This window comes from Ornithorhynchus anatinus, chromosome 20 (genome assembly GCF_004115215.2).
Source record: "Ornithorhynchus anatinus isolate Pmale09 chromosome 20, mOrnAna1.pri.v4, whole genome shotgun sequence".
Lineage (NCBI taxonomy): Eukaryota > Metazoa > Chordata > Mammalia > Monotremata > Ornithorhynchidae > Ornithorhynchus > Ornithorhynchus anatinus.
The window spans coordinates 11,437,246-11,460,911 of NC_041747.1; the positions used below are offsets into that span (position 1 = coordinate 11,437,246).

At 48.8% G+C, this 23,666-nt stretch overlaps 1 protein-coding gene across 2 annotated transcripts; it reads left to right on the forward strand.

Moving 5' to 3' along the window:
* The first annotated feature begins 258 nt into the window (after positions 1-258).
* On the forward strand, positions 259-8,433 carry ING1 (inhibitor of growth family member 1). 2 transcript variants are annotated; one of them, XM_029048482.2, is made up of 3 exons: positions 259-654; positions 6,666-7,365; positions 7,881-8,433. In XM_029048482.2, exons 1-3 carry the CDS (start codon positions 519-521, stop codon positions 7,945-7,947), a joined length of 903 nt encoding a protein of 300 aa, XP_028904315.1. In that variant the 5' UTR covers positions 259-518; the 3' UTR covers positions 7,948-8,433. The 2 variants fall into 2 exon arrangements, with proteins under 2 accessions (XP_028904315.1, XP_028904316.1); XM_029048483.2 differs by lacking the exon at positions 259-654 and adding an exon at positions 1,803-1,987.
* The last annotated feature ends 15,233 nt before the right edge of the window (positions 8,434-23,666 follow it).

The following is a 23,666-nucleotide window of genomic DNA, read 5'->3' on the forward strand; positions in this document are numbered from 1 at the left end:
TTCCACGTTGGAGAAGTGCGGCGCGGAGGCTGCGCTGAGCGCTCGTCCCCTGCCCTCCTCGTCGTCGTCCTCCTCCTCCCGGGGGCTCCCGCACGCTCCCCCTGCACGGAGCGTGTGTGCGAGTGTGTGTGCGCGCCGCCCCGTCCTCCCGGCTTGCTCCCCCCGCCTCCGGGAGGTGGGGGGGAGGGGGGGGGCGGCCTGTGCGGTGGCTTCATCCCCCCACCCCCCGCTCGCCAGCCCGCCGGCCCTCTCTTCCCTCCCCTCCTCCCCGGAGCCGGTCCTTGCGGCTCCGCCCCGGAGGAGAGGGGCGGCTGCGGCAGCTCCAGCTCTTTTTTTTTTTTAAAAAAAAAAATTATTATTTTCCTCTCCTCTCCCCCCCCCCGCGCCGGGGCGTGGAGCGAGAGAAAGCCGTGCGTTTTGCAGGGCTCGGGGTTTTTTTTTTTTTTTTTTTTCTGGAGGAAGGGGCGGAGGAAGCGGAAAGCAGCGCGGAGCCGCCGGGGGAAGCTTTCGGATGAACCATGTTGAGTCCCGCGAACGGGGAGCAGCTTCACCTGGTCAACTATGTGGAGGATTATCTGGACTCCATCGAGTCCCTGCCTTTCGACCTGCAGAGGAACGTCTCCCTGATGAGGGAGATCGACGCCAAATACCAAGGTACGACCGCGCGCGCACACACACACACACACACACACAAAAAATCGGAGAGGGAGGGAATGGAGATGGAGGGGGGGGGTGTTGGGGGGGGGGCGCGCCCTCCCTTCCCCCCGCTTGCAAGGGGGCGAGTTGGCCGGTGGCGGGGAGAGAGGGGGCGGGGGGGGGGGCTCCGCGGCGGAACAAAAGGTCTCTCCGGCTCCCCTCGCCCTGCAAAACCCCGGGACCCAGGAGGAAGGGGAGGAAAAAAAGATAATAAAGAGAGGGAAAAGCCGGGGGGGGGCGTCTCGACCCCCGCGAAAGCCCCCCCCCCTTTTGGGGGGGCGGGGGTCCCGGGGAAGGGGGCTCCGGTGGGGCTGGAGCCGGGCTCGGCGTGCAGGGCAAGGTTGTGTCCCCCGGGTGGGGGAGGGGGGACGCGTTCCCCTTGAGGTGTCGTCGTCGTCCCCCTCCCCCCCCCCCAACTGCAAAAAGCGACCCCCAACCCGCCCCCCAAGCGGGCTTTAAAGCGGAGCCCCTTATGTAAAGTGTGAGCGGGGGGCGGGGGGGGACGACGTGACTGTTCCGCACGGCTTGGTGCTGCCCGGCGTGCCGGAGGGGGCGGCCCGCGGGCTCCCCCGGCAGCGGGAAGGGGAAACTTTGGGAGACGAAGGCTGCCCCCCGGGAGGCCCGGCGGGGCTGCGGGGGGCTCCGGACGCCGCGCAGGCGCAGCGCGCCCCCCTCCCGTCCCCGCGGGCGCCCTGCGCGCTCTGCCCCGCACTCCCTCCGGCCGCGGGTTTTATAGGGGGCGTCATTAGCATAGTGCCCGAGGCCGCGCCCGCCCATTGGCCCGCCGGCCCCGGCCGGCCCCGCCCCCGCGGCCTCATTGGCGGAGAGGGCGGGCCGCGCGGGCGCCGGAGGCCCCGCCCCCTCGCGGGTTTTCCGTTGCCGGCCTCATTTGAATATCCGGAGGTCTCGCTCTCCGGGCGCCGGCGGCGATTGGCGGGCCGGGCCGGGCCCCGCCTCCCACGGGCGGGGGCGGGGCCCGGGCCTCCCGTCTCGCTGGCCATTGGCGGGAGCGCCGGGGAGGGGCGGGGCCTGAGCGTCCCGCGGGCCAATGGGGGCGGCGGCCCCGTTTCCGGGCCCGCCCCTCCCCCTGACAACCGCGCTCTGCGCCTGCCCGAGAAACGGCGGCCTGCGGGGCGGGGCTGCGACGGCTCTGGTGCTCCGCGCAACGCTCTGCACGCACCACGTGCTCCGGGCAGTGGTCTGCGCAGGCTGGGTGCTCGGGACGCTGCTCTGCGCGAAATGCTCGGGTCTGTGCGCTGCACGAAGTGCGCGGAAGAGGGTTCTGCACAGGGTAGGTGACCGGGGCGGTGCTCTGCACGGAGTAGGTGCTCAGGACCGTGCACCGCACAGAGTAGGTGCTCGGGACAGTGCACTGCACAGAGTTAGGTGCTCGGTATACTGCACTGCACAGAGTTAGGTGCTCAGTATAGTGCACTGCACAGATTAGGTGCTCAGTATACAGCACTGCACAGAGTAGGTGCCCAGGACAGTGCACTGCACAGAGTAGGTGCTCAGTATAGTGCGCTGCACAGAGTAGGTGCTCAGTATAGTGCGCTGCACAGAGTAGGTGCTCGGTATAGTGCGCTGCACAGAGTAGGTGCTCGGCATAGTGCTCTGCACAGAGTAGGTGCTCAGTAAAATAATGTTGGTATTTGTTAAGCACTTACTCTGTGCAGAGCACTGTTCTAAGCGCTACGGGAGATACGGGGTCATCAGGTTTTCCCGCGTGAGGCTCACAGTTAACCCCCATTTTCCAGATGAGGGGACTGAGGCACAGAGAAGTGAAGTGACTTGCCCACAGTCACCCAGCTGACAGGTGGCAGAGCGGGGATTCGAACCCGTGACCTCTGACTCCCAAGCCCGGGCTCTTTCCACTGAGCCACGCTGGTTCTCTAGTGCTCTGCACAGAGTAGGTGCTCGGTATAATAATGTTGGTATTTGTTAAGCACTTACTCTGTGCAGAGCACTGTTCTAAGCGCTACGGGAGATACGGGGTCATCAGGTTTTCCCGCGTGAGGCTCACAGTTAATCCCCATTTTCCAGATGAGGGGACTGAGGCACAGAGAAGTGAAGTGACTTGCCCACAGTCACCCAGCTGACAGGTGGCAGAGCGGGGATTCGAACCCGTGACCTCTGACTCCCAAGCCCGAGCTCTTTCCACTGAGCCATGCTACTTCTCTAGTACTCTGCACAGAGAAGGTGCTCGGGACAGTGCTCTGCACAGGGTAAGTGAGCACTTTGTTAGGTAGGGATCGTGTCTATCTCTTGCTACGTTCCAAGCGCTTACTACAGTGCTTGGCACACAGTAAGTGCTTAATAAATACGAATGAATGAATGTAAGTGCCCGGTATAATGCTCTGCACAGAGTTAAAGCAGTTGGGACTGTGCTCTGTGCACAGGTAATAATGATAATGGGATTCGATAAGCGCTTACTATGTGCCAAGCACTGTTCTAAACACTGGGGTAGATACAGCGTCATGAGGTCGTCCCGCATGGGGCTCACAATCTTCATCCCCATTTTATGGGTGAGGTAACTGAGGCACAGAGAAGTTAGGCGGCTTGCCCAAGGTCACACAGCTGACAAGTGGCGGAGCCCGGATTAGAACCCACGACCTCTGACGCCCAAGCCCGGGCTCTTTCCACTAAGGCAAGCTGCTTCTAGCGGTTGGGACAGTGCTCTGCACACGGTAAGGACTCGGGACAGTGCTCTACACACAGTTTAAAGCGGTCGAAACAGTGCTCCACACACAGATGAAGCTCCGGGACAGTGCTCTGCACATCGCAAGCCCTCAATCAACACCGTCGATGATGACGTTTCTTAACCCTCTGGGCCAGCAGTTTGAAATCCCCCAATCTAAACGTTATTATCCGGTGTAATATCGTGAGGGTACTGATATCCTATCGATCCCCACGGGACTGTAAATTCTCCCTGGGCAAAACAACAAAGATACCAATCAATAAGTGGTGTTTATTGAGCAGTTACTGTGTGCAAAGCACTGTGCGAGGCACTTGGGAGAGCTCACTGCGACGGTACGTCAGGCTCATTCCCTGCCCACAACCAGCCTTGTCAAGGGCCTAGAAGGGGAGATGGACATTAATATAAATAAATTACAGATGTGGACATGAGCGCGGTGGGATAGGGTAGAAGGGTTTGGCTTCCGAGTGTCGACATTAAAAGCTTCGAAACATCCTTAATATCGTGTCCGGGATAAATCAATCCCAGGGACCGGTTTAGCCGGTTTGCGTGGATGCAGTGTAAAATTTGAGAAAGGTAGACGCTCCAATTTGTGCAAAATGATTGATTTTTCTGTTGGGCAATTAGCCGGATTCTATCGGTCGGCATTAAATGCGCCGTGAATCGTGAACGGGCTGGTGGGCTGACGTGACCACGAGTTTAATTTTCCGAGAATCCGAATTAAAGAGGCTCAGCAGTTGAGGACCGTAGCGTGGAGGTGGAATTTTACTTGGTGCGTCTAGGACCTGTAAAATATATGAGCCTCTCTAGGTAAGAGAATCCCTTCTCCAGGCTAAACCAATAACGGTAAAGTCATTTCTCTGTATTAAGAAAAGGCTGACCAGGCATGTAAAATAATTGTATTTTTGGAATTCTTTTAAAAACTGCATCTCTTTTTAAGTTGGTAGTGCTCAGCGTGGCCTAGTGAAAACAGCACCCAACTGAGAGGAGAACTGGATTCAAGTCACACTGCCTCTTTTTTTTTTTTTTTTTAATAAATGGAAATTAAATGCTTCAGGCGTGTCCACCACTGCTCTAAGCTCTGGGGTCCCTACAGGTTAAGTAGGTCGCACACAGTCCCTGTCCCACATGAGACTCCCAAGAGAAGTAGGAGGGAGGATGGCTGCCGCATCCCCATTTTACGGTTGAGGAAACCGAGGCCCAGAGAAGTGCCACACAGCAGACGAGTGCTGGAGCCGGGATTAGGACCCAGGTCCTCTGACTCCCAGTCCCGGGCCGTGTCCAGCCTGCTTCCCGGTGTCACCTTAGGCAGAGTCGCTTAACCCAAGTGGAACAGAGACTGTACTCGGTGTGAAAGCCTCGGATCCACCTTAGCAATCGGCCCGTGGCGTCCACCTAATAAATGCCAGTACTGTCGCTGCTGTTGAAAATTTTCCTTTTCACACCCAAAAGGCCCCTTTTGGCAACTTCACAGTAGTTACGGCATTCTTTCAGCACAGCCTGGGTGCCAAGAACCATACTGACCCACCGGTGAAGACGACGCATTCATCAGCAAAAGTGATCCGCAAACGTCACCCCAGCAGTCTTGTGGGGGGAAAACAATATCCCATAGCCATTATCTTGAGACGGAGATCGAGGAGGCACAATTTAATGTCATTAGCTTAAAAAAAAAATCAGCGATCTCGAAACTCGAAGCACTGTACTGAGCACATTTTTGGTTTTGATTCTCCGTTTCTTTCCTTGGACCATCTAGGCCATTGAAAATGGCTATTTCTCCCAAGTGGAAAACGTATATTAGGTATATTTTTTAAAAAACCACTAAATCAAATACATTATCTGGTTTGCTGTCCAAAAAGTTTTTATCCCCATCTGTCATGGCCTGAAAGCAACTCAAAACTGAGAAATTGTCCTCATGTCTACTTGTAAACTGTGGCTTTTTTAACCTGTCTCATTTTTCTCATCTCTGTGTGCATGAGTAATACCACTTGGAGGAGGTTGTGAGGATGATTTGTGTCGGAAGGATCCTGGGGAGCAAAGGAAAAAAAAGAGTTTGGGAATAGGGCCTCTGGGAGTGGAATAGAAAGGTGGAAGTTAGGAAGAGCTAAAACTTTTGGCTCCGTTTTTTTTTTTTTTTTTTTTGGTTGGTGGTGTTTTGGGGTTTTTTTTAACTGGCATCTAAAGTTGTGAGTGAAGCCGAGCTCTCTGGGATCTGGGTTGAATCATTTGATCTTCTATCTGATTTTTTTTCCTCCAAAAAAGTGTATGTTTCAGTGCTGGAAGTGCTAGGGAGGAAAAGGAATTCATAAGTGCTGAGACCCGGCTTCCCAAATGGCCATCTGTCCAAGTAGAAGACGGTTTCAAGTCCATAAAAAAAAAAAATAGCGTGACGGTTTCAGGCTCTCTTAAAAAGAAGTTGGCAGCCTCAAACGCTTTTTCAGACCCTGCCTCTGTCTCTTGAAACATTTAAGCCTAATAGTTCACTTAACTGTTCCCATTGGCCTGACCAGAAAAGGTTTCACCAAAACGAAGGCCGCCGAGTTATCCTTCGTGTTGAGGGCAGAAAAAGCTGAAATCGTGAGGTTGGTTTCCCTTTTAAATTTGGGGGGGGGGGCGGGGGCGTCAAGGCTCTAATTAATGAGTTTCTCATCCTATAAATGATGAAAAGAGTTTCTGGCGTGGGGGTAGGGAATGACAGAGCATCATTTTGCGGGGCGGGGATTCCCCTCCCGGCCGCACCCCCGACCCCGTTGCTCGTTTCAGCGCCTCGGTGCCGATGAGAAAATTACCGCATCAGGTTGTGGGCCGTGAAAATTCCCTTCGTTCAGTAACGCCGTCGCCGCCCAAGTTGGAAATTTCTGTATAAACCGAACCAGGCCCCAGATGGACAACTTAGCCCCGGGCGAACGATAAGAATGAAGTTAAGGGCGGGGGCGGGGGGTCGCGGTTTACCCGTTCACCCCAGTTCTCCTCATCAGCTTTCCCCTCGGAGCCAAAGGGTCCGCTCATCCTTGGCTCGGGCATTTCCCCGAGCTCCTTTTTGGGCATTTGGAGTGGCGGCGTGCTGGATCTGAGCGGGGCTGGGGTCGGGTCCCCTGTGGAAGGGAGAAAGACGAGTCGCCAGCCAGGGCTCAGCAGGGGGAAACCTCCCGGGAATGGCTTTGGGTCTCTGGCGGTAACTCTCCCTCGTGGGACGCTGGGGCGGGAGGGCGTGCTCGCGGGGTCGGGGGAAGCCCGGCGGAGGGAGCGTAATCCGTATCGGTTCCTTCTGTCGCAGATATCCTGAAAGAGCTGGATGACTACTACGAGAAGTTCAAACGCGAGACCGACCCGGGCCAGAAGCGGAGAGTCCTCCACTGCATCCAGAGAGCGCTGATCCGGAGCCAGGAACTGGGCGACGAGAAAATCCAGATCGTCAGTCAGATGGTGGAGCTGGTGGAGAACCGGACCCGGCAAGTGGACAGCCACGTGGAGCTCTTCGAGACCCGCCAGGAGGCCAACGATCCGACGGGCAACGGCGGCAAGGCCGGGCCGGAGAAGGCCAAGAACGAGACGATGGGCCAGGCGGAAAAGCCGAACAACAAGCGGTCCAGGCGGCAGCGCAACAACGAGAACCGGGAGAACGCCTCCAACAACCACGACCACGACGACCTCACCTCGGGGACGCCCAAGGAGAAGAAGGCGAAGACGTCCAAGAAGAAGAAGAGGTCCAAGGCCAAGGCGGAGAGGGAGCCCTCCCCGGCCGACCTCCCCATCGACCCCAACGAGCCCACCTACTGCCTGTGCAACCAGGTCTCCTACGGAGAAATGATCGGCTGCGACAACGACGAGTGCCCCATCGAATGGTTCCATTTCTCGTGCGTGGGACTCAACCACAAACCCAAGGGCAAATGGTACTGTCCGAAATGCCGGGGGGAGAACGAGAAGACGATGGACAAGGCCTTGGAAAAGTCCAAAAAAGAGCGGGCGTACAATAGGTAGTCTGTTGAAAACATCCCCCCCACGCCCCCGCCCCGCCCCGTTGTTTTAACGGCAAGGAAAACCTAAAGCAAGCCGGTGTATTTATTGCCATCGACCCCATCGCCGTTGAGGTGGAAGGATCGCACAATGTTTATTTTTTTAAAAGGAGACAAGAAAACGAACCATTCCCGTCGGGAGGGACTGCATGTTTCGGGCTCCTCCCCCTTCCTCCCCACCCCCTCCCCGTATAGCCGTTGTTTTCGATTCATTTGGTACATCCGTAACAACGTGGTCTGTGGAATCGGCATTTAAAGAAAAGAAATTTTTTTTTTTTTCCCTAAAATAAAAGAAAAAAAAAGGTCCCAGAATCTGGTTTAAATTTAGCCGTCCATCGATTGGGGCTCAAATATCTCGTATTAACCCCCTCCCGCCCTCCCCCACCCCGCCCGCCCCCGCAAGCACTTAAAACCCCGAATAAACGCAGGCGAGAGGGAATTCTCTAAATGCGGCTTCATACCTTTTAATTTCATAGGAGGAGATGGTTTTTCCTTTCCGGAAATTTGAAAAACAGTTTCGCTCGCCAGGCGTATCTGAATTAAGATACCGCAGGTCGCAAACTGGAATTTGTTCGGACGGAGATCGAGGCGGCACCGAACGAGAAAAGGTGAAACGCGGTTGGTTCCTGCTACAGCCGGTGTCAGTATAAACGTTGTCACAAAGGTTTAGGATTCAGATGTTATTTTTTAAAACCGTTACTGGCTAAATTTTACATGACGAATATTTTATATACTGGCCCGGACCCCCAAGGGCCATTTTAAAAATGATCGAGTTCGTTTTATATTTAACCAAAAAGTGGTTTAGCCGAGAAACTTAACACAAATCAAGCTTTATACTGTCACAGATAAGTGTAGCAATCTTTAATTTGTAGAAGTTGTATAAATGTAAATTTTTAAGTCGACTTGCACTTAACTGTATTATAATCGGAAATGCAGCCAAATGCCATTGCAAAACCAGTGAGCATTTCCCTCTCTATGTATGAAAGTTGTACAGCCGTGATATTAAATAAATGAAACTTGGACAGTTTGCTTCTGGGAGTATATTCCGGTCACTTAAAATATCATAACGTGTCTTTTAAAAGCAAAACAGGGCCAGCAACTTAAGAGTGTATGGCTGTGGAGGGGAAATCCGGGTGACTGACCGTCAGCGATCATCCAAATTACAGCAAAGTGAACATCCAGGTAGCGGGTAAATCTTCCAAACCATTGCGAATAGAGAAGCAACCGCGGCCTAGTGGAAAGAGCACGGGCCTGGGCGTCAGAGCTCCTGGGTTCTAAGCCCGGCTCCGCCACTTGTCTGCTGCGCGTGACCTTGGGTAAGTCACTTCGCTTCTCCGGGCCTCAGTTATACCTCGTCTAAAGCGAGAGTAAAGACCGTGAACGACCCGTGCGTCCGGTCGGATTAGCTTGTGTCTCCCCCAGCACTTAGTACAGCACCCGGGGCATGAACAGATGCCATTTAAAACAGAAAAATCCGCAAATAAAAAACTTCGGCACTTGAGCTTTCTCTGAGAGCCATCCGCACATTTAGAGATAATAGAACCGCTTCTTTTCTGGCTAGGGAATATGGTTCATTAACACTTTTTACATGCTGCGTTTTATTTAACTTTTTAGCAATATAAAAATAGTCCTACTCGGGGTTCAAATATTTCACGGCGTGACTAAATCATTCACATTTCTGAACAACTAACGGCTGCCTACTTTAGCTCTGGCTAAAATTTGACTTGGGGAAGCGGGGGAAATAAAGGCTTTCTTCTGACTCATCCTCAGGCCTTCCAGATACTTTTTTTTAAAAAGGTAAAATTAAAGTCCGTAGAATTCAGTTTCTCCATTGAAATTTTCAGTCACAAGACAGAAGCAAAGGGAGAGAGATTTGGGGAAAATTTTGAAAGTTACTCGGGCATGTAGACTCTTCAAACGCCAGCAGTCTTAAAACAAAGGGAAATGAAATAACCTAGTCGTGGTTTTGCTCCGATTGGGCGATCCGATGTGAATTACAGTTCTCCTGAGATGGCCATTAGCCATTAGATCCCTCTTCTCGCTGGTCTTCTACCCTCAGCCGCCAAGTTGTGGCCCCTCAGACTAACGTGGCCAAAAAGTGGAGAAAGGAGAGCCCAGTTTTCAGTCCTACCGTTCCACCCGCTAGGGAAGTTACCAAACCGTAGCAAACGAATCAGGTGTCCCTTCCATGAACCAAAGCCTGAAAAAGGGCTAGCAGAGAGGGCGGCCCGGGAATCGGATGATCTGATTTCCACTCCCAGCTCTGCCACTTGGCTGCAGTGTGACCTTGGGGAAGTCATTTAACTTTTCCATGCCTTGGTTTCCTCCTCTGTAAAATGAGGATTGACTACATCTGCTCTTCCTTCCCCTTAGACTGAGCGCCCTGTGGGACAGAGACTGTCTTACCTGATCTTCTTGAAGCTACTTGTGACACAAAGTGGAAAGAGCCCAGGCCTGGGCATCAGAAGGACCCGGCTCTGCCACTTGTCTGCTCTGTGAATCTTGGGAAAGTCACTAAACTTCCCTGGGCCTCGGTTCCCTCAACTGTAAAATGAGGACAGGGACTGTGTCCAACCCAATTATCTTGAATCTACCCCAGAGCTTAGTATATTGCCTGGCACATAAGAGGTGCTTAACAAGTTCCACAATTATTATTGTTGTCTTTGGGTGACTCGTCAGAGTAAAAAAGGGACAGGAAGGGAATGAGAACTCTTCCAGGACCATCAGAAGAATGGAAAGTCTTCCGAAACCATCAGAAGAGGAGCGGGACACTGATACCAAGCTGACAAAGAGAAAATATAATGGCAGGCAAAACAATCCGTCCTTCAGCAGTATTGAGCTTTTACTGTGTGCAGACACTATTCTGTGCATTTGGGAGAGCAGTCAAACAATGGTATTTATCGAGTGCTTACTATATGCAGAGCACTGTACTAAGCATTTGGGAGAGTACAACACAACAGAGTTGGCAGGGACATTCCTTGCTCACGGTGAGTTTACAGCCTAGTAAGAGGGAAATTAAACCTGTGGGTCCGGGAGGAGTGAGACATTAAGACAGGGGCAAACGTAGAGACGGGTCAAGTACAAGAGGAAGAAACAGGCTAACAACAATTGAAGTAGTGTGGCCTAGCGGAGGTAGCACAGGCCAGAGAGTCAGAGGAACTGGGTTCTAATCCCAGCACTGCCCTTTGCCTGCTGTGTAACCTTGGGTAAGTCACTTCACTTCTCTGCGCCTCAGTTCCCTCATCTACAAAATGGGAATTTAATACCTGTTCTCCCTTCTATGGGCCTAGGGCTAGGCCTGTGAGCCCCATATGGGACCTGGTGGTGTCGTATCTATCCCAGGGCTTAGTACAATGTTTGGCTTGTAGTAAGCACTTAATGACCTCAGTTATTCTTATTACTATTTGAGGTCGTTAGAGGGAGAATGGCGGGGAGATGAGAGATTGGCAGGAACGGACTTGGAAAGAAAAGGAAATAGGAGGAGGAAAAGAATCGAGTGCTGAGCGCTTTACTGTGTGCAGAGCACTGTACTCAGCGCTTGAGAGAGGACAAGACAACAGAGTTGGTAGGTTCCCTGCTCACAACGAGCTCCCAGTCTAGAGGGGAAAAGAAGAGGATTCATATAACTTGGGCGTGGGAAAGATATTTCGCTGCTGCGAGCCCTTTCTAGACTGTGAACCCGTTGTTGGATAGGGATTGTCTCTATTTGTTGCTGAATTGTACTTTCCAAGCGCTTAGTACAGTGCTCTGCACACAGTAAGCGCTCAATAAATACTATTGAATGAATTACTAGTACTACCTGCTACTAGTAACTCCTAGTCACATAACAATCCTTTAGCCCAGAGAAACAATTGAAAACCATTTCACACTTTCTCAGGAGTCTGCACTAGGGTAATAATGACTTAAATGGCAAAAAAGTATTGTATAAAGCTAAAACGGGCTGAAAAGATAAGCTGAGTTTTTAACCTAGGAGGTGATGCATCTACCAGCTTTTGTCCCAAGGGGAATATGGAATTGCGAGAGGCATCTCATCCTGTTAAAATTGTACAAAGCAGTTAGAGGAAAGCTGTAAATTCTTCGCAGGTAAATCTAGCAAATATCTGCTAGACTGTAAGCTCGTTATGGACAGGAGACCAGTCTGCTCATTCTATTGTACTCCCTCAAGTGCTTAGTACAGTGTTCTGCCTGTAGTAAGCGCTGAATAAATCCCATTGATTTGATTGATCTGCAGGACTTGGAAGATTGCTGATAAACAGGAAAGCAATCAAAATAAAATTTATCCCAATGACTCAGGTACAACTGTCCTTGGTTTCACTTCTTTAAAGAGAAAAGTCTTAAAGGCATATTTATGAAAAACAAAGTTTTCCTTTCAGAATCTTATGTCAAAACCAAATGTGTTTTCATATTCGTTCTGGTACGCAATCATTTCGAGCTGAATGGTTGATAGAGACACTGTTCATTTCGAGGATCTGAAAACATGCTATTTTCAGAAGAGTGCGAATACATCATTTTAAACTCTGTTGCCTACTTACCTGTGAAAATCTGGACAGTTTTTAGAGTGATAAAAAACCGTATTCTCTGTGATGAAAGCTGTAATAGGTGGTTTCGGTGTGCCAGGTTGAAGCAAATCATTTAACAGCCTCAAAAGCCATTTAGGTAACTCATTACAGTCTTGTTGCTACATTGAATTTTTTCAGGGGAAAAAAAAAAAAAACGCAGGGAACAGACTCTAAATCAGGCTTGGGACTACCTGAGCATTTAGAAGTCTATTTCAGAAACAATTATTCTTCCTCTCATTAACCACTGGTCTGGATTAGAGATTTTTTTAAAGTGGTGTTTGTATTTGGATCCCGTCTTAAAAATGTATGCAAAACAGACCAGTGCTGTGGACTAGCAATTGGCGATAATACTCTAAATCTGAAGACCAAATGTTGAAAATTCAAGAACCTAAAATATTCTTATGAAAGGTAGTGATATCTAGACTAATAATAATTACGGTATTTGTTAAGGGCTTATTATGTACCGTTCTAAGCGCTGGGGTGGATACAAGCAAATCAGGCTGGACTTGGGGCTCACTGTATCGATCCCCTTTTACAGATGAGGCGACTGAGGCAGAGAAGTTAAGGGACGTGCCTCAGGTCACGCAGCAGGCAAGTGGCGGAGCTGGGATTAGAACCCACGTCCTCTGACTCCCTGGCCCGTGCTCTAACCACTACATCGTGCTGCTACTGTGGTGAAGGGCAACAGGAACTCCTCGGTATGAGAAATGAGCCCTATTCAAGCGTGCACCCCCATCCTCTATCATGCAAAAATGTGTGGGTCCAGTGGTATTGAAGACCCGAGAAAAGGCCACTCACTGGTTAGTAAGATGTGGAATCAACGATCAAGAAACCTTCTTTGAGCGAAACCTATGCAGATTGCAGACCCATTTTATACACATTCCTTGAATTTGTTCTAGCGATGGGTGTATTGAAAAGAGTTCCCCACCTTTCCACTTCCACTCAGGAAGACCTCCTGACCTCTGTACCTCTGTCTTGCACTCTCTCAAGTGCTTAGTACAATGCTCTGCATCCGGAAAGTGCTCAGTGCATAGCATTGCTCTCTTGCAGATCTCTCATCCTATTTTTGACTTAATTTTGGTCCATTTTGTCATTAAATCTGTCTCTCCCTCTGGCTTCTTTCCCGTTTGTACCTTGGCCTCTCTGTAGATTGGTGTGACTCTGCACTGTGCGTTGTTGTTTGTATTTTAATCCTAGGCACCACGTTTTCACTTTAAGAGCAGGGTCAAGAAAGAGGGTGAGGAATGGAGGAGATAGGCTACCAAGAACCAACAAGATAGAAAACTTGGGTGTATTTTCAGCTCCATTAGGAAACTCTCGATTCTGCTTGGAGGTTGGTGGTCAATATTGGGAATACAGGGCTCAGAAGACTAGCAACAACGCCCCCCCACCCCCCAGATACACACACACACACACACACACACACACACCAGGGTCCTCCAAAATTGATACCTCAGTGTCTCTCCGTTTCCATTTTTCAGTTTGGTTTCCTTTGTTTCCATCGATCATTCGGTAGTACTTCCTGAGCGCTTTTTGCAGAACACTGTACTAAGTGTTTGGGAGAGCACAATAGAGTTAATAGATGATTGTCGTACCTTTCCGCCTCCGTCTTTCTGTATTTGCGTCTCTGCCACCGTAGAACCTTCCCCCTGACTCCGATCTTTGTCTCTTCATGTCACCATGCACCTAACAATCTATTTTTCTCTCCGTTTTTCCGGCTTTACGCGTGGCCTTTTCGCACGGTCCGTCTCTTTTTCTGTCTCTCTTGTCTTTGACTCTTTCTCTCTGTCTCTCCAATGACCTCTGTCTATATTTTGATCGCTTGCTCTTTGGGTGTCTGTTTCTCAGTCTTTCTGGGTTTCAAGAGGGTGTGCTATGCGTTGTTTCGTGTTCATGCCAAATCTAAATGATGCTTTGTGGAGAACCTCCTTAAATGGGTCTACCTTAATAGGAGCCAGGCCAGTATCTGCCTTCTTGAGTTTATTTGTTTGTTTTTTTGGTCTGTTCTCGATGAATAGCTGCTCCTCTGTGATGGGGGAAGATTGCCTGCTCCTTTTGTTCTTGTTGGTTTGGTTTCTACTGCCGCCCTTAACTCTTCATGCCCGGAGGGGTTTCGTTCCTCAGCTAGAAGTGCACATGTATTGGACTATCTAGCATATATCATTGGGCTGCCATGATACATTTTATTACAAGTGAATTCAGGCTTGTGCAGATTTTAGAGTATTGCTCCTTTAGGATACAATAATTTTTGATGTCTATTAAGCGCTTACTATGGGTCAAGCACTGTACTAAGCGCTGGGGTGGATTATCTGTTGCCAAATTGTACATTCCAAACGCTTAGTATAGTGCTCTGCACATAGTAAGCACTCAATTAATACTATTGAATGAAGCTAATTAGGCTGACCGTGGGACTCACAGTCTAAGTAGGAGGGAGAACAGAAACTGAATCCCTATTCTATAGATGAGGGAACTGAGGCACATAGAAGTGAAGTGATTTGACAAGATTACACAGCAGACAAGTGGTGGGGCGGGAATTAGAACCCAGGCCCGAGCTCTTTCCACAAGGCCGGGCTGCTGAAATCAGGACCCAGAGAAATGATTTCCAAACCAAGCGGAATTCACAGTGGCTCACACTTTTATCCCGTGACTTGTTTGGCCAGTGACAAAAGCAGATCGAGTCAGTGGATCATTTTTTATGAAAACAGTCAAAGGTTTGGTTGCTTTTCATTTGCAGTCTCCCATTGTCTCCATCCTTGCCACAGTGGCTTGTTTTTAAGGATAGAGCTGGTGTTTCCCATTTGAAAACTGATTGGAAAGAGAAGCTCCTCCAGGCAAAACAGGCAAGATTAAATGACATAAATGACAAAACAGCATAAGTTAAAGAGTATTCTGAAGGCATCCAGGGGTCCATTAAAAATGAATTCTTTTCTATTAAAGAGGAGGTGCTCATTGCAAAGATCATAACTGCCAAATACAGTCATTCTTTAGTTACCTGCATGGTGTAGGTGACCGTTCTAAGATGTTCTTGGGCTCAACTAGAATTGGAGAACCTTTGAGTAGGAAGCAACCTTGAGGGTCACCTCTCTAGGTTGTAAACTTGTGGGCAGGGAATGATTCTACTAGCTCTGTTGGAGAGAAGCAGCGTGGCTCAGTGGAAAGAGCCTGGGCTTCGGAGTCAGAGGTCATGGGTTTGAATCCTGGATCTGCCACTTGTCAGCTGTGTGACTGTGGGCAAGTCACTTAACTTCTCTGTGCCTCAGTTACCTCATCTGTAAAATGGGGATTAACTGTGAGCCTCACATGGGACAACCTGATTACCCTGTATCTACCCCAGCCCTTAGAACAGTGCTCTGCACATAGTAAGCGCTTAACAAATACCAACATTATTATTATTACTCTCCCTAGTGCTTAGTACAGTGCTCTACACACTAGACACAATAAAACTCACTTTTTTCGTAGTTAAGCTTCTGTATGAGAGAGAGTGAGAGTGTTTGTGTGTGTGCTCACGACAGGGAAGGGGAATTTAAAATGCAAAACATTTCCCCTTTATCGTGGCATTCACGGCAGGAGAAGAACTAATTAATTTATATTCACGCTGGTGGGAAAAGGTTAATAGAAATTTTAATGAAAAGTTTGACTTTGACGAGATCTAAACTTTCCAGCTTTGAATTAGGAAGTGAAGGGTTTTCCCATGAGGCCTCAGAGTCTTAGGTTAACAGCTGTCCCAACTTACAGATGGAAAATGAGCCCCGGGAGGCCGAGCCGGTGGTTCCCCGAGCACGAGAGACAGACTGAACACCACAAAGAAATTGCCGAGAATCAGGTACCCGGAAAGCAGTGTGGGATGACCAAGACAGAAAGGGAATCAAAGCAGTTCTCTATGGCCTCCTGGAGCGTGTGCTTCCATATAGCAGGAAAGAGAGCCTGGCTCGCTCCCTTTATTCACCCAGCCCGGCCCCACAGCTCTCCTGTCCATATCGGTAATTTATTTCTTTATATCACTGTTTCCCCTTCTAGGCCGTAAACTCATTGTGAGCAAGGACTGTGCCTTATAGGTATGCGCTCAATAAATTAGTATGGTCTTTGTTAAGCGCTTACTGTGTGCCAAGCACTGTTCTAAATACCTGGGTAGATAAAAGGTAATCAGGTTATCCCACGTGGGGCTCACAATCTTAGTCTCCATTTTACAGATGAGGGAACTGAGGTACTTAGAAATTAAGTGGTGACTTGCCCGAGGTCAAGTGGTGTAACCGGGAAATGGCTGACTGATTTGAAAATCTGCATTAGGACAATACCCCAGTCGGGGCTCAATTACTCTTTTTTTTTTAATGGTATTTGTTAAACACTTACTATGCTCCAGGCACTGTACTAAAAGCAATGGGGTAGATACAAGTTAATCACGTTGAACACTTAGGACTCACAGTCTTAATCCCCATTTTACGGATGAGATAACTGAGGCACAGAGAAGTTGTGACTTGGCCAAAGTCACTCTTCCTAAATTGACTAGAGGTCCTAGACCGACTGGCCCGTCCTCCCTCTGATCACCAGTGTTAATTACCGAGTGCTTACGGTGTGCGGACCACTGTGCTAAACGTGTCCATCTTTGGACTCGTCTCACCCACCCTCACTGTTTGTTTTTTTTTTTATGATATTGTTTAAGCCCCTCCTATGAGCCAGGCACTATATGAAGCACTGGAGTAGGTACAAGATAATCGGGTTGGACACAGTCCCTGTCCCACTTGGGGCTCAGTCTTTATCCCCATTTACAGATGAGGGAACTGAGGCCCGGAGAAGTGAAGTGACTTACCCAAGGTCACATGGCAGACAAGTGGCGGAGGCGGGATTAGAACCCAGGTCCTCCGCCTCGCAGGACTTTGCTCTTTCCGAGGGGAAGTATTAAGGGTTTCCAATCACTTCGTACAATGGTCTGCATTGAGTAAGCACCCAATAAATATCACTGATTGAGTGACTGATTGAAGATGGGGAAAGCTGTTTGGTGAATTGGAAGTGTGAGGGAGTTGGAGCCAGGCCAAGGGGTCGGCGAGAGGAGAGCCATAAGCGAGGCAAAGTGAGAAGGTACATTAAGGGAATCGAGATTGGGGACTGAGAATGTGGAGGTTTTTACGGTGAGATCTTGTCAGCGTTCATCACGGATCCCAACAGAATTGGGCCTAAATTTCTGCTCCTGATTGATGCCTTTGGGAAATTATGAGGCTATAAAGGAAATTGGATTATAACTGAAGCCTGACTGAAACTCAGATAGGTCTCTAAAGGGTTAAATATCTAAGGCCGCTCTATCGTTTGGGGTAAAAGACATATTAAGGCATTTAAAACAAATGCCTCAGATCCATCTTGAATTTTAGAAGAAAGGGATTCGGGCAGATGGAGTCATTTCTCACATTCACTCTAGGAAGAATGAATATTATTTAAATGACTGGATTCTCCAGGTAGCTATAAATCTCTCTCGAGCCAAGCTCTCTGCCTTTTTTCCTACCACAGATCATGTATGTAAAACCTCTTCCTTTCTAAGACAAAAACATCCCCAAACATTCAAATGAATTTTGCATCCCATTTTTTTTTCCACCCTGATGTCCAGAGTGATCTGGGGCAGAGGGGATGAGTAAAGTGAGGCACAGGAAAGTTAAGTAACTTACTTTAAGTCGTACAAGGAAGCGCAGAGCCCCCACTCTAGACTGTAAGCTCATTGTTGGCAGGGAATGCGACTGCTTGTCTGCTTATTGTTGTGTTGTACTCTCCCAAGTGTTTAGCAGAGTGGTCTGCACACAATAAGCGCTCAAATACGATTGCCTGAATGAATGAAGTGTTGTCCCGGGCAATGGACTGTGAGCCTCATGTGTGACAAGGACTGATGATCTTGCATCTACCCCACTACTTAGCATAATGCTTGGCACCGATTAAAGCACTTAACATATGTATTCCAATAGGTAGTCCATTCATTCAGTCGTATTTATTGAGCACTTATTGTATGCAAAACACTGTACTGAGCACTTGGGAGAGGACAATATAGCACTCAATGATCTAATCTTAATCTTAATCTTAGATCTCATCTGCTTGTTGTCACATTTTCACCCTTTTGGTCTTCCTCTCTTTGCTCCAGGCAGTCTTAATTATATTTGTTGATTGTATTTATTGTAAATCAGTTATATGTATTGAGCGCTTACCGGCTGCAGACCATTTAGCTGTTCTCACTTACCAATCTCATCCATACTTTATTATTACAATTAATAATAATAACAATAGTAGTTAAGTGCTAACTCTAGGTCAAGCACTGAACTAACCAGTGGGGGAGATACAAGATAAATAGGTCGGACACATCCTTGTTCTACAGAGGTTCACAGACCAAGTAGAATGGAAAATAAGTACTGAATCCCATTTTACAGATGAGGAACCTGAGGGACAGAGAGTTAAGTAAATTGCCCGAGAACATTCACTGGAATTGGAACCCAGGCCCCCTGGTTCCCAGGCCATTGCTTTTTCCACTGAGATTGTCACCCTCACATGGGGCGGGGACTGTGTCCAACCCTATTTGCTTGTATCTGCCGCAGTGCTTAGGACAAGGCCTGACACACAAGTAAGCGCTTAATTCCCCTGACTTTTTTTCCTCACAATGCTCAACCATCTTGTCCTTTTTTCAACCATCTCACACAACATCCTTCTCTTTTTCCTATCATCTTCTGCCACTCACCCATCCGTTCTCGCCTTCTCTACCTTTCTCCTGTGGCCTTTTCTTTTCCATTTCATCCTCTTTCTTGTTTCCACTGCTTTAATTACTCAGAGAAGTAGGTAAGCAAAGGTGGCCACCTGCTTTCTTTCCCCGGCTTCATGGACAGATTTCCGTGCCTTTCTGCTGCAGGGAGAAGCACAGAAGGCGAAGCCTGTGAGTGGGTAATAAAGGTAATTCTTTCTCAAGGAGATACGTTTTTACAACACAGTCGGGTGTCTCTCTTCTTGCCAGGGGTTTTCAATCCATTCTCATTGTGAAATCCTTGGCCCCCCGGCCGCTGGTGAGAACATTTCGGGAACATTATAATCAAGTGCTTTTTGAGAGTGGTCCCTGGTCAGAGAAAGAGTCAGTTTCCCCAGAATGTGACCCTTCTGTGCCCTTGTCACTAAAGAAGGGAGAGATGGGCCCTATTTCCACATATCAATCAATTGTATTTATTGAGTGCTTACTGTGTGCAGAACACTGTACTAAGTGCTTGGGAGAGTACAATATAACAATAAATTGACATATTTACTGTCCACAATGAGCTGACAGTCTGACTTGGGGGGGGGGGGGGGAGGCAGCAGACAAATGCCCTCCAACTGCAAGGAAAAGAGTAAAAATGGTGCTTCTAATGCAGAGAGCCTGGACCTGGGAGTTAGGAGACCTAGAGTTTAATCCCAGCTGCTTTGTGACCTTGGGCAAGTCATTTAACTTCTCTGTGCCTTTTCCTCACCTCGATCAATCCATCAATCGTATTCATTGAGCACTTACTGTGTGCAGAGCACTGTACTAAGCTCTTAGGAGAAGACAATATAATAAAGAACTGGTAGACACATTCCCCTCCCACAAGTTTACAGTCTGTAAAATAGGGGTTAATAATAATAATAATAATGGCATTTGTTAAGCGCTTACTATGTGCAGAGAACTGTTCTAAGTGCTGGGATAGATACAGGGTGATCAGGTTGTCCCACGTGGGGCTCACAGTTTTAATCCCCATTTTACAGATGAGTGAACTGAGGCACAGAGAAGTTAAGTGACTTGCCCATGGTCACACAGCTGACAAGTGGCGGGGCTGGGATTTGAACCCATGACCGACTCCCAAGCCCGGGCTCTTTCCACTGAGCCACGAAAACCTGCTGTCTGCCAGAACAGGACTTTATCTGATTGGATTATTAATAATAATAATAATAATGTTGGTATTTGTTAAGCGCTTACTATGTGCAGAGCACTGTTCTAAGCGCTGGGGTAAACACAGGGGAATCAGGCTGTCCCACGTGGGGCTCACAGTCTTAATCCCCATTTTACAGATGAGGGAACTGAGGCACAGAGAGGTTAAGTGACTTGCCCACAGTCACACAGCTGACAAGTGGCAGAGCTGGGATTCGAACTCATGAGCCCTGACTCCAAAGCCCGTGCTCTTTCCACTGCACCACGCTGCTTCTCTGATAATAATAATAATGGTGGCATTTGTTAAGGGCTCCCTATGTGCCAAGCACCATACTAAGCGCTGGTGTGGATTCAAGCAAATCGGGTTGGACGCGGTCCCTGCCCCTCATGAGACTCATTCATTCATTCAATAGTATTTATTGAGTGCTTACTATGTGCAGAGCACTGTACTAAGCGCTTGGAATGTACAAGTCGGCAACAGATACAGTCCCTGCCGTTTGACAGGCTTACAGTCTAATCGGGGGAGACAACTCACAGTCTCATTTGACAGATGAGGCAACTGAGGCCCAAAGAAGCGAAGTGACTCGCCAAAGGCCACCCAAGCAGAGAAGTGGCGGAGGCGGGATTAGAACCCACGACCTTATGACTCCTAAGCCCGGGCTCTGTCCACTACCCCAGGCTGCGCCGTTATCGTATAGTAAATGTGGTATTAATGTTGGTATTTGTTAAGCGCTTACTATGTGCCGAGCACTGTTCTAAGCGCTGGGGTAGACACAGGGGAATCAGGTTGTCCCACGTGGGGCTCACAGTCTTCATCCCCATTTACAGATGAGGGAACTGAGGCACAGAGAAGTGAAGTGACTAGCCCACAGTCACCCAGCTGACAAGTGTCAGAGCCGGAATTCGATCCCATGACTTCTGACTCCCAAGCCCGGGCTCTTTCCACTGAGCCACGCTGCTTCTCGCAATCCCTCCATGGACTGAATCCCTACATCCCTAATTGTGGTATTTGTTGATTTAATGTTTTCTCCTTGCCCAAACCCAGTATTTTGCTGCTGGACTAAGCTGCTTTGTGTACGTCCAGTGCAGAGAAAACCTCCCTCTCCCTTTCGAGTTGACGATAGGGATTTTAGAGGGGTTTCATGCTGCCATCTAGCGACCGACCTCAATAATAATGGTATTTGTTAAGCGCTTACTCTGTGCAGAGCACTGTTCTAAACGCTGGGGCAGATACAGGGTAATCAGGTTGCCCACGTGGGGCTCACAGTCTTAATCTCCATTTTACAGATGAGGTAACTGAGGCACAGAGAAGTGAAGTGACTTGCCCACAGTCACCCCGCTGACAGGTGGCAGAGGCGGGATTCGAACCCATGACTTCTGACTCCCAAGCCCGGGCTCTTTCCACTGAGCCACGCTGCTTCTCTCAATCCCTCCATGGACTGAATCCCTACAGCCCTAATTGGGGTATTTGTTAAGCGCCTACTTAGGTGCCGGGCCCTGTCCTAAGCACTGGGGTGGATACAAGCAATAGGGGTTGGACACAGTCCCCGCCCCATGTGAGGTTGACAGTCTCACTGGAAAGAGCAGTGGCTTGGGAACCCAGGGCCTGGGTTCTAATTGCAATTCCGCTGAATAGCTCTCGGGCAATTTACTTCTCTGTCCCTCAGGTTCCTCGTCTGTAAAATGGGATTCAGTACCTATTTTTCATTCTACTTGGGCTGTGAATCCTGTGTAGAACAAGGATGTGCTCTAACCTGGCTCTCAATCTATAATAGTTGTGGTATCTGTTAAGCACTTACAACATGCCACACACTGAAGTAGCAATAATAATAAATAATAATAATGATGATGGCACCTGTTAAGCACTTACTATGTGCCAAGCAGTGTTCTCTGTGCCGGGGGTGATACAAGGTCATCAGGAGGTCCCACGTAGGGCTCACAGTCTTCATCCCCATTTTACAGATGAGGGAACTGGGACCTAGGGAAGGTCACACAGCAGGCAAGTGGCTGAACGGGGATTAGAACCCCTGACCTTCTGATTTCCAGGCCCAGGCCATGCTGCTTCCTTAATCAATGGTATCTGTTGAGTGCTATGTGCAGGGCTCTCTACTAAGTGCTTGGGAGAGTACAGTTCAAGGAGTCTCCAGCTAATGAGCTTAACTGCTGGGGACAGAGATGGGGGGAGGTGGAGGGAAGGGGTCAAACAAGTTGAGGTATTCCCCCTGCTCTGAGGGAGGCAGCTCTGGGAAAAGGCCTCAGGAGAAGCAGCGTGATCTAGTGGAAAGAGCAGGGCCTGGGAGCCAGAGGTCATAGGTTCCAATCCTGACTCCGCCACTTGTCTGCTGTGTGACTTTGGGCAAGTCCCTTAGCTTCTCTGTGCCTCAGTTACCTCATCTGTAAAATGGGGATTAAGACTGTGAGCCCCACGTGGCACCAACTGCTTAACTTGTATCTACTCTACTCCAGTGCTTGGCACATCATAAGCGCTTAACAAATACCATAATTATTATTATTATCTGCTGTGTGATTTTGGGCAAGTCGCTTAACTTCTCTGTGCCTCCATTTCCTCGTGTAAAAATGGAAATTAAGTACTTGGTCTCCCTCCCGCTTAGGCAGTGAGCCCCAAGTGGTCCAGGGACTGTGATCTGATTACCAAGTATCTATCCCAGCGTTTAGCGCACAGTAAGCACCTACACACTCAATTATTATTATACTTATTGCTGGCAGTTAGATCTGGCTCCATACCAGCAGGGGGCAGCAAAGGATGTAATAATAATAATAATAATAATAATAATAACAATGTTGTTTAAGTGCTTACTGGGTGCCAGGGTACATACTAAGCGCTGGGGTAGATACAAGCAAATTGGGTTGGACACAGTCCCTGTCCCAAATGGAGCTCACAGTCTCAATCCCCATTTTACAGATGAGGTAACTGAGGCCCAGAGAAGTGAAGTGACTTGCCTAAGGTCACACAGCAGACAAGCGGCAGGGCCGGCATTAGAACCCATTTACCTTTGACCTGTCAGGCCCGTGCTCTATCCACGAAGCCATGGCGCTTCTCTATGCCTGACGTCTCCAAGAGCAGTTCAGATTGGTCCCCAAATTCAGGCCCTTCAAATCTTGCTGATCTCTGTTATGGTATTGGTTCAGCGTTTACTGTCTGCCAAGCCCTGTGCTAAATGCTGGGCTTAAATGCTGGGCTAGATACAAGATAATCAGGTCCCACTTGGAGTTCACTGTCTAAGTAGGAGGGACGACAGCTTTGTGTTGGAAATGGGGCTGGCAAGGATTAAGAAATGTCAGTCCTGAAGTTTTCCCTTAAATCATTATTTGTCTGGCCACGCTTGGACAGTGATTCTGGAATACTAAAGGCAAAAAAGCTAAGGGAATCGGTTGAATCATTACCCTCTGGAATTCTCCTGAATATTTCGTCAACTCTCTTAAAGGCATTGTGATATCTCCAATCTCGAGTTCACTAGGGAGTAGAGAGGATCAAGCAGAGAAACCACTTTAATTTCCTGATCTGTTTTTCCAATTGAACCAGAGAGTCAGGAATATTCAGTACCAACCTTTTTTTTTCTTTTAGGGGAACCTAAAACCGCCCCTTTTCCATTAGCAATTTGATGATCCAAAGATTTGCCGACTCATTTCGCCTCCGCTCTGCATATAGCAAGCGCTTAATAGGTACAAATGATCAATTTCTATGGCCTCCTCGGGCCCTCCCCCAAGATCAGGCCTGCTGCCGGGTTCTAGATTAACTCAAGATCAAGAAGTCTGAAGGCCACAAGGTTTAAGATTGATGGCAGGAC

Coding starts and splice junctions, on each gene's coding strand:
- ING1 (XM_029048482.2), top strand. CDS start 519: ATGTTGAGTCCCGCGAACGGGGAGCAGCTTCACCTGGTCAACTATGTG. Junction 655..6,665: donor GATCGACGCCAAATACCAAG/GTACGACCGCGC, acceptor CTTCTGTCGCAG/ATATCCTGAAAGAGCTGGAT. Junction 7,366..7,880: donor AAAGAGCGGGCGTACAATAG/GTAGTCTGTTGA, acceptor TTAATTTCATAG/GAGGAGATGGTTTTTCCTTT.